This window comes from Trichechus manatus, unplaced genomic scaffold (genome assembly GCF_000243295.1).
Source record: "Trichechus manatus latirostris isolate Lorelei unplaced genomic scaffold, TriManLat1.0 scaffold00035, whole genome shotgun sequence".
In the NCBI taxonomy this organism is placed as follows: Eukaryota; Metazoa; Chordata; class Mammalia; order Sirenia; family Trichechidae; genus Trichechus; species Trichechus manatus.
In genome coordinates this window covers 14,950,984-14,963,831 of record NW_004443971.1, presented here as the reverse complement: position 1 = coordinate 14,963,831, position 12,848 = coordinate 14,950,984, and the positions used below count along the sequence as shown (strand labels likewise).

At 51.9% G+C, this 12,848-nt stretch overlaps 1 protein-coding gene across 1 annotated transcript in view; it reads right to left on the bottom strand.

The window, feature by feature from the left end:
* Positions 1-12,848, bottom strand: part of LAD1 (ladinin 1) — a 29,824-nt gene that overhangs the window by 14,360 nt on the left and 2,616 nt on the right. Inside the window, exons 2-3 of the mRNA XM_012555221.1 lie at positions 4,444-4,468; positions 3,137-3,752 (exon numbers count right to left, since the gene is read on the bottom strand). Coding sequence (XP_012410675.1) covers positions 3,137-3,752; positions 4,444-4,468 — 641 coding nt within the window. The remainder of the gene's footprint in view (positions 1-3,136; positions 3,753-4,443; positions 4,469-12,848) is intronic.

Sequence of the window (12,848 nt, the reverse complement as noted above, 5' to 3'; positions counted from 1 at the left end):
GCAGCTGAGCGCTTAACCACGGCGTCACCAGGGCTCCTTGAATATCATATACCAAAAAAAGAAAACCAAACTCATTGCTGTCAAGTCAATTCCGACTCATAGCGACCCTATAAAACAGAGTAGAACTGCCCTGTAGGGTTTCCAAGGAGCAGCTGGTGGATTTGAACTACCGACCTTTTGGTTAGCAGCCAAATGCTCACACACTGGTGCCACCAGGGCTCCTGAATATCATATAGAAGCCCATTATACAACAGATCAAGGCTCAGCTGCTAGGGTTAAAGTAGGGGGAGGGTGTGAAGGCTGTCCTAGAAGCATCTCCCAGAACCCTGGGGCTCAAGGAGCATGATTTGCAAACCTTGGGCAGTGGGGACAGGGAGAACAGGGGAGACAGTCTAGGCCTGGCCAGGGCTGGGAGGCCCAGCTCAGACTTGCCATGTGACCTTGGGTGACCTGAGGCTGCCCTTCCACATAGTCAGGGGTCACCATGGGTGGTCTCTGAGGTCAGTTCCAGCCCTGGTGGCCTTGGGAGAGGTGTCGGGGAAACGGAGGGCAGCAGAGAGCTGCTCAAGGCCCAGGCAGGGAAATGATTAACCAGCTGGCTGCTCACTCCCAGCTGCTCTCAGATCCACCCCTCACCCCCCGCAGACAGGCCCAGCCCAGTCTCGCCTGCCACCAGGCCTGCCCAGGGGGGAAAGGACAAGGCCACTGACCTCGCACCCAGCCAGCCAGCTCACCACTGCCCCCATCCCAGGCTGGAGCATCTGAATTTTTACTTCATGCCTAGAATGGACTGCAGGCCGGCCCTCAGCTCCCACCCACCTCCTACCTCCCCTCCACGCTAGGCTCTGGTTGGGGCCACACGCGTCACCCCCTCAGCACAGTCCTCCCAGCCTGGGAGGCTCGGTCGACAGTGACTCACGCCCTCTCCTGCCTGCCAGCTGAGGCTTGTTGTTCACGCAGGGAGCGGAGAGGGAGCTTTCCTCGGTTCCAGGTGCCTCATCAGGGTGACTGCTGGCAGCAGCTATGTCTGCCCACAGGTCCGTGAGGGCTGGGGCTGGGCAGGGAAGGCAGGCCATGAGCTCCTGCGGCAGGCTTCCCTGGCACCCTACCCTGGACATCCCGTGGGAACTCGGCCCCACCCTGCAGCCACCTGAGACCAGGTCCAGCTGAGCAGTGGACAAGCAAAGACCAGACCCTGCTCCCATATGAAAAGTTCCAGTGCCCCAGCTGCCCACCACACACACCACACACTCACCCGCTACATATCCAGGCATGCTCTCAGACACAAAATCACATCTATCCCACCAGACCGTGAGCTTCAGAGGAAGTGGTGTCTGGTTTGTATTTTTAGCCCAATGCACAGTACTGAAGTCTTCAATAAACATTTAAACTGAATATACTTGGACTCCCAAGCCCCAAACTCAGCAACATAAGATGCCACTACCCGCACAGCCATCTTTTCACTACAAAGGCCATAAACATGCCAGCCCACACGTACACCCACACATATGTATAGTAAGCATGTACGTTTATAGGCACAGGTATGTCCACACCTAGAAGCAAGATAGTCCCACATCCACCCACATGCACACTGACCCACATGCAGAGTCCAAGTCCTTGGCCTCCAGCGGCACCCTCAGCACAGACCTTGCCTGGGGTGTGTCTGGCCTCAGCGGCATCCTGGACTCCTTTGGCAGAGCACTGGGCTCCCTCAGTTCTTGGGCTTACCTCTTCCCCTCTCCAGACCCCATGGGCCCCTCTGCACTGGGGTTAGCGGGCAACTGTGCTTCAGAGTTGTGTGACGTATTAAGATGTGAGGAGACAAGTTCCCCAGCCCTGGGGGGGTGAGCTGTGGGATGGCTGAGTCTGAGGTCCTGGAGAAGCTCTGGACCCCTTCAGGGTAGGAAAGGGGAGAATGAGATCCCAGAGCGTAGGGAAATGTATGAGAGACTCCTAGATGAGGAAAGCCTGTGGTACCCACATGCTGGAGGATGCTGGTCTGCACCTGCAGAGACAGCCTTAACCTCCGGAAAGGCGTCAATACCCAGAGGCCCACCTGGCAGGAGGCCCTGAGGCCAATTTCCACCTGGCTAGAGTCTAAGGGATGGGAGCGGGGCTCTGGCCCTGGGCTATTACCTGAGCATCAGTTTCCTTAGGGGCAAAGTGTGCGTGAGAGGTGCTGTCCAGGGGGAGATGAGGAGGTGCAGACGCTCATCTGAGCACTTCTGGAGAGAGGCAACAGGTAGCCCCAAGAGTAATGCCCAGGAGTCACCACCCATGATGAGAGGGCTGCTGGACCCCAAACCCCCTCCCCAGGCTTCTCTGATCCTGACAGGATGTGGAACAGACAAGGATAAGATACCCAGCCCCTGACTGTTTGGGGGAGCAGCCCCGAGTGAGCTGCTGGTAAAGACTGCAGCACAGAGGGGGTCAGCAACTGTCTCCAGGTCACCCAGCCCAAGCAGCCGCCACCCCAAAATGCCTTCTCAGAACTTGAGCCTCCCTCGCTAGAAGGGGGTTTTGTTTCTCTCTGGTCCCATTCACTGGTCGTTGTTCTGCTGACCCTCCAAGAGGGCACTGCCCCTACTCCCCAAAAGGTGCTGAAGGACTCCTCCCCAGGGGTGACCCTATGACATCTATCAGAAAAATGGGCGCAGTGAGTGAGACTTCTCTCTGAAAAGGAGGCTTAGCGGTAACTCCTAAACGTCTCCCCAAACCCTCGAAATGTTCGTTTCCCCCACAATGGGTCATACCTGGGGGCTCTCCATGCTGGGGACCAGCCTTCCCCAGACACCCCGTTTGGGACCTCAGCCCCCAAGAAGAGGAAAGGAAGCTATGGAGGGACAAGAACACCCATCCTGTCACCCGAGGGGGCCCGAGTTTGGCATCAATTCTGTCCCCTCTGAGGAGAGGCAAGAGGCGGGTCCGGCTTCAATGCCAGGGTCCCCGGGCGGAAGAAGGCCGGGCACCCTGGGGCAGGAGAACCAACGGTGCGCCGCTGACCCCGCTCCCCCCGGCCGCGGCCGGCTCACCTGGACAGTGCGGACCAGTCTTTTCTGCAGACAGACATGCTGCTGGAGTCCCTGTGGCCCGCTGTGTGCGTCGCGCTCCTCCTCGGGCCGTGCCGCCACCTCACCTGCGCGCCCCTCCTCCGCGCTCGCCCGCCCTGCCCGGCCCAGGTAGGATCACATGGCCGCTTATCTCAGCCCCGCGTGCGCCCGGCGCCGCAGCGCTGCGATTTGTCGACCCGGGAGCGGCCTCTGGGGTGTGGGCGTCACAGACAAAGCCGCGCTGATCTCCGCCCCGGCCGGCTGGGCCGTGCTTCCGAGAGCGCCGGGGAGACGGCCGGAGGGCTGCGGACGGACCGACGGATGCCCGGACGGCGCCCAGGCTGATCGGCTGCCCGGGGGCAGGGCGGGAGACTTCCTGCTCAGAACCAGTCGGACCAGCTTGGCGCTGGGCCGCCTCCTCTCGCAGGTGTCCCTGCCCGGGGTGCCGCGGTGCGGTGCGGGGGGGCAGGGGCCCGAAGATTGGGGTCAGGCTGAGCTCACGGCTGGTAAACCGAGTTAGCCCGGAGAAACCCAACAGCAGGAAACCGAGTGGAAAAGTTAGAGCAAGTACCGTAATCTCAGGTCTAGAGCGCACAGCGCTTCGGTCTGTTTCCAGGGAGGGCCCTACCCGCTCCCGGGCTTCAGAACCTTCCAGCCCGCAACGCGCCCATGCGCACCCGGGCCCACCGCCCACAATAGGCCCTGCAGAGGTGAGCAGAGCGTTGCTTTCTCGGTGATGCGTACACATAATAAAGCCAGCCCCTCCCAAATGAGAACCTTCAACGCAATTCAGCAAACATTTGAGTGCTCACAACCCTGAAAACCAAGATGTTATAGTCACTGTCCTTGCTCGCAGAGTCTATAGTAGGTTTCTTCTCTGATACTGGACTTTGGGCTGGGGGGGCAGGGTGTGTCACAGGGCAGAGGAAGCTCAGCGTTTCTGAGAAGGAAAAAGTGAACACAGATAACTGGGACCGGAATTTTGGAGCAACTTGAGGCAGCTTAGGCAGCACCACCAGGCTCCCTGTAAGTGCCCATCTTGGCTAGTGCAGTGCCAGGTGCTTCCTACCCAGGAACCAGGCTCAGGTGGGCAGCGGGTGGGTTAGGTGCTGAACATGGGGAGTCTTCCCCGATGGATCAGAAGTGCAAGGCCAGCAGGCACCAGGATGAGAAGATGGACAGGAGCCGCAACTGTAAGAGGTCTGCTGGGCCCTGCTCCCCTTCCTTGGCCTCCTTTCAGCCCTGCTGCAGGGATAATGGTCTCTACACTGCCCTCCACTCTGAGATGTCACAGTGAAAATCAAGCCAGCTGCTGAGCAGAACCTGGAAACACACACACATAGCCAGTTTGCTAAGGTATCTCCTTCCCAAATCGCCCCCTCCTCCAGGGCACCTTCCTTCTTGGCATAGAAGGAGAGCTGTGAGGAGTGAGGTTCAGGGAGTGAGTGATGGACTGAGAGCCTGGAGATGGACTTTGAGCTCTATGCTGCCATTTGTCAGCTCTGTGACTTGGGGCAAATCGCCTCAGTTTTCCCATCTATGGAGTGGGAGTAATGATGCCTTGTCCTGCTTCCTTCAAGTTGTAGGAATCAAGTTCTCTCACTGCCCGTGGTGCTTGAGTGAGCAGCACAAGAGTTGTCAAGGCCCTGGAAAATTCTGAGCAGAGGCCAAGGCAGGATCCTGAGCCCTTTGCTCTTTCAGAGAAAGAGAAAGATGACAAAAGTCTAAGTTCCTAGATACTCTGATCAGGGGTGTGACACATCCCAGGGAGCCTGCTGAATGTTCACATACCCTGGGGACCTAGTGATTGTTCTTCTATGCTTGGTCAGTGGTGGCACCTCAGTATAGGAAGAAAACCACTCCTAGTCATTCAATACCTGGCTTTGCAAGGGCCGCTTCATGCTTTCTGTCCAGGAACCAGCGTCAGGTGGGTTAAGGGAGGGTCAGGTATCTAAAAGCCCCAAACATCTATGGTAAATTCCCAAAGATGGGAGAGTTGGTATGCAGACAACTCTAGAAGGAAGGAAGAGTAGATTATGTACATATTAGCATCCACAAAGTTCCTTGGAGGCAGGCACTGTATATTACTAGATGCTTTCTATGTGCCAGGCACTGTGCTGGGTGCTGGATTAGCAACTAACTTGGGCATTCAATAACACAAAGATGACCAGGACCTGGTTCCTGACTGCAAGACGTTCAGAGTCTAACCATGGAGAGACACATGCTATTGCACTCACACACGCGCACACACAGACACACACACACATACATATACACAGGCATTGCTACACTCCAAGCGTCATTCAAGTCAGACTGGAATAAGAATGGGAATTGTGTCATCAGGAGGGATTAACTCTAATGGAGGGATCAGAGAAGTCTTCACAGAGAGTGACATCTGGACTGGGACTTGAAGGTTAAGTGGATTCAATTGTCAGAAAAGGTGGTAAGGGCATCCGGCTACAGGGTACAGCATAAACAAAGACACGGGGTAGGGGGGAAGTGAAAGGTTGGTGGAACAGAGAGAAGATTGGTGTGCCTGGAGCATTGAGTGCCTTCCGAGGCTGAAGGGAAACCTTGGGGACAGACAGTGAGGAACTTGCATGTTGCCTAAGATGCTAACCTTTATCCTGTTGAAAGGGTGGAAGCTGAAGACTATGAGAAGGGTTAATGTACTCTGAATGGCAGGCCCATGAGATGTAGAAAGACAAGGCTGGAGGCAATATGGAAGTGGGGAGACATCTGAAGCAGCTATTTTTTACAGTCCGGAGAAGAAACGCAGGGGGCTTGAGCAAGAGCAGCCAGGAGGAGGGGAGGAAGGGGTGGCAGGTTGAATTATCGGGACTGAGTTGATTGAAAATGGCTGGTGAAGAGGAGAAAGCAAAGGTTCTCCCATCGCCCTCACTTGAGGGACTGGGCGAGTGCAGGTGCCCTTGATGAGGCAGGGGTGCAGGAGGAGATTCAGGGAGATGACTTTATTATTTATACATGTATAATTCGATTGTGCTTTAGGTGGAAGTTTACAGCACGAATTAGTTTCTCATTCAAAAGTTTATACGCAGATTGTTTTGTGACATTGGTTGCAATCCCCGCAATGTGTCAGCACTCTCCCCCTTTCCACCCCGGGTTCCTCGTGTCCATTTGTCCAGTTTTGCTGTCCTTCATGCCTTCTTGTCTTGCTTGGGGGCAGGAGTTGCCCATTTGGTCTCATATATTTGATTGAACTAAGAAGCACATTCCTCACATGTGTTATTGTTTATTTTATAGGCCTGTCTAATCTTTGGCTGAAAAGTGGGCTGCAGGAGTAGCTTCAGTTCTGAGTTAGCAGGGTGTCTGGGGCCCATAGTCTTGGGGGTTCCTCCAGTCTCTGTCAGACCAGTAAGTCTGGTCTTTTGTGTGTGTGTGTATGAATTGGAATTTGTTCTACATTTTTCTCCCACTCTGTCCAGGACTCCCTATTGTGGTCCCTGTCAGAGCAGTTGGTGGTGGTAGCTGGCACCATCTAATTCTTCTGGGCTCAGGCTGATGGAGGCTGTGGTTCATGTGGTCCATTAGTCCTTTGGGCTAATATTTTCCTTGTATCTTTGTTTTTCTTCATTCTCCTTTGCTCCAGACAGGATGGGACCAATAGATGTATCTTAGATGGCTGCTCACAAGTTTTTAAGACCCCAGACGCTACTCATGAACTATGGTTATGTCAATTGACCTAGATGTCCCCAAGACTTACGATTCCCAGCCCTCAGCCCCAACAACTCGGTCCTTCAAGGTGTTTGGATATGTGTAGGAAGCTTCTATGACTTTGCCTTGGACACCTTATGCTCACTTCCCCTATAGCGTGTATTGTCTTTAGGCAGGTGACTTTAGACCGGAGCTTCTCAGCGTCGGCACTATTGACATTTTGGGCCTAACGATTCTTAGACAGAAGAAGAATTGATGCATTCACATTGCGGTGTTGGCAGAGAATATTGAATATACCGTGGACTGTCAAGAGAACTAGCAAATCAGTCTTAAATACAACCAGAATACTCCTTAAAAACAAAGATGGCGAGACTTCAGCTACATTACTTTGGTGACATCATCAGGAAAGACCAATCACTTAGACAAGGACATCGTGTTTAGTAAAGTAGAGCAGCGGAGCAAGGGAAGCCCTCCTGAGATGGATTGACACAATCGCCACAGCAATGAACTCAAACATATCAATGATCATGAAGCTGGTGGGGACAGCATTTCGTTCTGTTATATGCAAAGTCACCATGAGTCGGAGCGGACTCGACAGCAGCTAACAACAACAATTGTTTGCTCTGGGGGCTGTCCTGTGCGTTGTAGGATGGTGAGCAGCATCCCTGCCCTCTTCCCCCTCCTCCTGGCTGCCCTTGCCCCCACTTCCACGCTGCCTCTGGAGTTGTCTTTTGAAATCTCATCTAGCCTGCCACTCAGAGTCCTGAAGACAGCCAGGTGGAACTGTCCAGTAGACGTTGGGTGTTGGGGCGTGGGAGCTCAGGAGACAGCTCTCCATCACATTTCTATAGCACCCAAGGACAAACTGCAGTGCAAGCAGGAGAAGGGAGTGATTCATTGAGGGCAGGGAGTCGGTGTTCAAGTTAACTGCTCATGGACGACTCCCTGAGTGTGCTGTGGTGTCTTGCCAGGAGAAAGAAGGTCTTGTTCATGTTGTATCCCCTCAATACTATCCCTGGCATAGTAGGTGCTCAATAAAAGCTTGGAGAATTATAGTAACTTGATTAAAGAACAGGAAAACCTAAGTAGCCTGAGAACATTGGGAGGCTGAGTGGAGGGAAGCTGGGGTCAGGGAGATCATAAGTACCCAGGACCCCTGGCTTCCAGGACCTGGGAAACCAGGATGTTTTCTGCTCTTTTCTGCTACGTGCTCAGAGTTGCTGGTAGGATTGTCAGTCGGTACAGCCTAGCACAGATGAAGATGATCATCCCTGATAACCCAGCAACCGCACTCCTGGATGGAGAAATTCGTGAACACAAACATCAGGAGAGAGGCTCCTGAATATAAAAGCAGCACTGTTTGTCATAGCAAACACCTGGAGACCACCTAAATGTCCACCCACAGGAAAATCAATGAATAAATAATGGTGTTTCAATACAATGAAAGACTACACAGCAGTGAAAGTGAATGCACTACAATGATATGCCTCAAGGGGGATGATTTTTACAATGTTACTGTTGAAGGGGGTAAAGCAAAAAGTATACATTTATGTAAGATTTACAGAAGGATGCAAAGCTACACAGTGTGTTGTTTAGGGATTCACAAGCATGTGGTGAAGTTGTAAAGAGAATCAAGAGAACAGTAAATGCAAACATTGAGATGTATTTACCTCTGAGTAGAGGAAGTAGTTACAGCTGGGGAGGAGCACCCAGGGGCTTTAAGAATTCTTACAATATACTGGTTCTTAAAATGAATGGTTAGCACTGAGCTTCTGTTAAGGCGATGGAAAAATTTGGATGTGGTGTGGAAGTGGGGAGACCACTGAAGCAGCTGTTTTTTACAGTCCAGAGAAGAAACAAAGGGGCTTCAAGGGCAGCCAGGAGGAGGGAAAGAAGGGGTGTTGATGAGAACTTTGGAAGGTTGTCTTGCAGGACTGAGCTGGTTGAACATGGCTGGTGAAGAGGAGAAAGCAAGGTTCCTCCCATCTCCCTAGCTTGAAGGGACTGGATGAGTGCAGGTGCCCTTGATGAGACAGGAGGAGGGGAAGATTTAGGGAGAAGGGTGGCAGCAGCCCAGTGGTGATGGCTGCACAGCATGGTAAATGTAATGAATGTCACTGAAGTGTACATGTAAAAAGTGTTGAAATGGCAAATGTTTTGTCATATACATACGTATACATATACATATATATGTATATATGTGAGTCCTGGTGGCACAATGGCTAAGCACTTTGCTGCTATCCAGAAGATTGGCGGTTCAAACCCACTCAGCGGCTCCTCGGGAGAAAGACCTGGCAATCTGCTCCAGTAAAGATTATAACCTAGAAAACCCTATGGGGCAGTTCTGTCACATGGGGTCACTATGAGTCAAAATCAACTCAACGGCACCTAACAACAACACTATATATATATCCCATTGCCGTCGAGTCAATTCTGACTCAAAGCGACCCTATAGGACAAGGTAGAACTGCCCCATAGGGTTTCCAAGGAGCCACTGGTATATATATATATATATATACACATATATATATGTATATATATATAATGAAACAAATACCCATATGCCACTCATTTTTTTAATTGTGGTAATAAAAATGAGTGGTTGGCATATGGGTGTTCATTTCATAATTCTTTAAACTGTACATACATTAAAAATCTAAGCACGTGCCGGTCACTTCCTCAGGGGAGAGTCCCCAAAAGCAGGGCTTACCACAACCGGAAATTCCCTGGTTCAGGGCAGGGGTTTTCAAGACTTCCCAGCCAGTTGTGGGGGAGGGTTTGCCTCTCTTCTCCCCTCCCTTGAGGTTTGGAGGAGCCCCAGAACAGATATTCAGACTCTGGAATCCCCCATCCCAAGCCCTGTCTGCAAGACTCATAGGGCGGTGTTCACTTCTGCAGGCCAGAGAGAAGACCCAGGGGATCCCCAGCCCCACGCCACTGGGTGGATGTGAGACCCTGACATTTCAGTTCCGTTCCCATTCACATATCTCATTTGAGCAGCGGCCATGCCCGGGCACTGTTGGGGGACAGGGAGAAAAGAAATGAATGAGGTGGTAAGACCCACACCCTAAGGAATCCAGCACAGAGGTTCCCTAACTTTTGGTTTTTACAAACTAATAATATATTGTTTTGAAATGAATACTCAAATGGAGTTGACACCCTCTTATTTTGTGAAGTAAGAACATTAAAAAAAAAAATTACTGCCACTGTCCTCCCACCTGGATTTCTGGGGGTGTAGTGGTTAAGAGCTTGGCTGCTAACCAAAAGGCCGGCAGTTCGAATCTACCGCCACTCCTTGGAAACCCTATGGGGCAGTTCTGTTCTGTCCTATACCGTCACTATGAGTCGGAATCGACTCGACGGCAGAGGGTTTGGGTTTTTTTTTTTTTCTGTTTTTAGTATCCTCCCACCTCTGAGTAAAGGATATTTTAATACTAACAAAATAAAATTGGTGGACATGTGACATTATGCATTTGTCAAAGCCCATGGAACTCTACGACACAGAGAGTGTACCCTAAGGCACACTGTAGACTTTAGTTAGTAATAACACATCAATATCGGTTCATCAGTTGTAACACATGAACCACAGGAATGCACGATATTAACAACCTGGGAAGTGGGGGGGCGGAGCGGGGATATATGGGAACACTGTACTCCCAGCACAATTTCTCTGTAAACCTAAAACTGCTCTAAAAAAATAAAATCTAATGTGGTTAAGAGCTACAGCTGCTAACCAAAAGGTCGACGGTTTGAATCCTCTAGCCGCTCCTTGGAAACCCTATGGGGCAGTTCCACTCTGTCCTATAGGGTCGCTATGAGTCAGAATCAACTCAACAGCAACGGGTTTGGTTTTGGTTTTATTAAGTAAAATTCAGTTAACGCATGCAGGCTTTCAGAACAAAGGGCAGGGGTCTTTACTGAATACATTTAACTTTCTGACAGCCTCAGGACAGTGACCCTGGTTTCCTTACTGTTCAGCGAAGCAGGCAAAACTTGGGCCACAAACTGAGCAAATCAGGCAAAGAGCAACTGGGAGGCACTGGTACAGGGGACACATAAACATCTATCATACTCAGTGCATGCGAGCCGTCACCCTGTACACAGCACACACGCGCGCGCAGACACACACGCACACCAGGCTGACACCTTCAGATGGACAACAGTGAGCATTCACACACACACACACACACACACACCAGGCTGACACTTTCAGATGGACAACAATGAGCATTCACACACACACAGACACACACCAGGCTGACACTTTCGGATGGACAACAATGAGCATTCACACACACACACACACACACACACACACACCAGGCTGACACTTTCAGTTGGACAACAATGAGCATTCACACACACCAGGCTGATGCCTTCAGATGAACAGCAATGAGTGTTCACACACACACATACATACGCACACACACCTCTCTCCTCCCTCAGGGGCCCTATGTTGGAAACCTGCTCTGGGGCCCCAGGGTAGGTCATACCTTGCTCCTGAACTCAAAGCAAAGGACCAGGCTCGCCCAGCCTGGGCTAACCAGTGAGAGAGCCCAGTGGGCACTGGAGCCAAGGTGCTGACGCCAGATGTGGGCCCCCTGCTCAGGTCCAGGGCCTCTGCCTTGGGCTGGGAGACCAAAGCTCTGCCCACTTTGAGGTTTCACAGTGGACAGGGAATCCAGGGACTGGGGTCCTAGTCCCCGCTAGGCCTGTGACCTTGAGCAAGTCACTTTCCATCTCAAGGCATCCAAATGTTGACGACAGAGCTCAGTGCCAGGGGCCACGGGGTTATGGAACTCACGCTGCTCAGCCTTGACCTTGGGGAACCCACAGTCCAGTTTACGAGTGTGTATTGAGAGCAAGAGAACACTCCTTGGACCTTACCTCCAGTCAAGGACCTGCAGGCTGGCAAGGTTTGGGGTTTTTTTGAGGTAAGAAAGAGCCCGTTGGGGTCAGGAGAGGAAGCTGCCATCTGCACTAGTCTCAGAGACTTGTCCCAGGCTGCGGTAGCTTGGTCACCCACCTGGAACGAAATGCCCCCCCTGGCTGCTCAGCCCTGAGTCCAGTGGGAGGCTAACTCACTCTGTGGGGGGCCATTGTGGCTAATGTTTAATGTGCTCCCTCCTTCAGCAGGGCACTTTAGCCCCAGCAGCCCTGCCCAGATCACCCCCGCTGCTAGGTGGCTCAGGCACATAGCTGGGCTCAGCTCGCTGCCTTCTTCCCCAGGAGGGCGGGCACGGGGGTGATAGCAGCTGGCCTCCTGAGGGCCCTGGGGTAGGTGGGAGGTGGTAGCAGATGGCATCCTGCCTGATCTTCCCTACAAGGGAGAAAGGAGCATCAGGCCCAGCTCCAGCTGCAGGGGTGGTGCCCACCCAGCTGGTGTGTGTTAGTTTACAACAGACATTCCCCTGAGTAGCTCCCACCCTACCCGGGCCCCAGCCCTACAGTTGGAAGAAGACCTCACTTTTGCTCATTTGCATCTCATTTGAATGTTTCCCCTTTTAATTGAGATGTTGGGATTCATCCAGGCACCTTAACTACAGAGCCCCCTGAGCCAGCTATGTCCCATCTGGAAAGTGGCTGGTTGGGCCCTGTTGAGGCAAATCTGATCCCAGAGAAGGGCAAGTCCCAAAGGCAGACAGGACTGCGTTCGACTCTCCAGTCTACAGCTGTGGAACCATATAACTTGGAATAAGTTACTTATACTCTCCAAGCCTCCATTTCCTCATCTTGAATTTGAGGTAATGGTATTTACTTCTTAGACCTAATGATATAATTCTGATCAACCATTATTATTATTGAAATAATGAATAAGAATATGGACTTTAACAGGCTGCCTGGGTTAAATCCTGGCTCCACCACTTACTAGCTGTGTGACCATAGGAAATTACTTAACTTCTCTCTGCCTCAGTTTCCTCATCTACAAAATGGGATAGTAATCATAGCTATTGCATAGGGTCACTGTGAAGGCTGAATGAATGGATTAAAGAGCATAGTGCAGTGCCTGACCCACAGGAAGTCGGCTGTAAGTGCAAGCAGCTCTGCTCTCCTTGCTTCCAGGCAGGACTGTGTTAGAGTAAAATCAGGACTCTCCAGAAACCACGCCTCCCACCCCCAAAC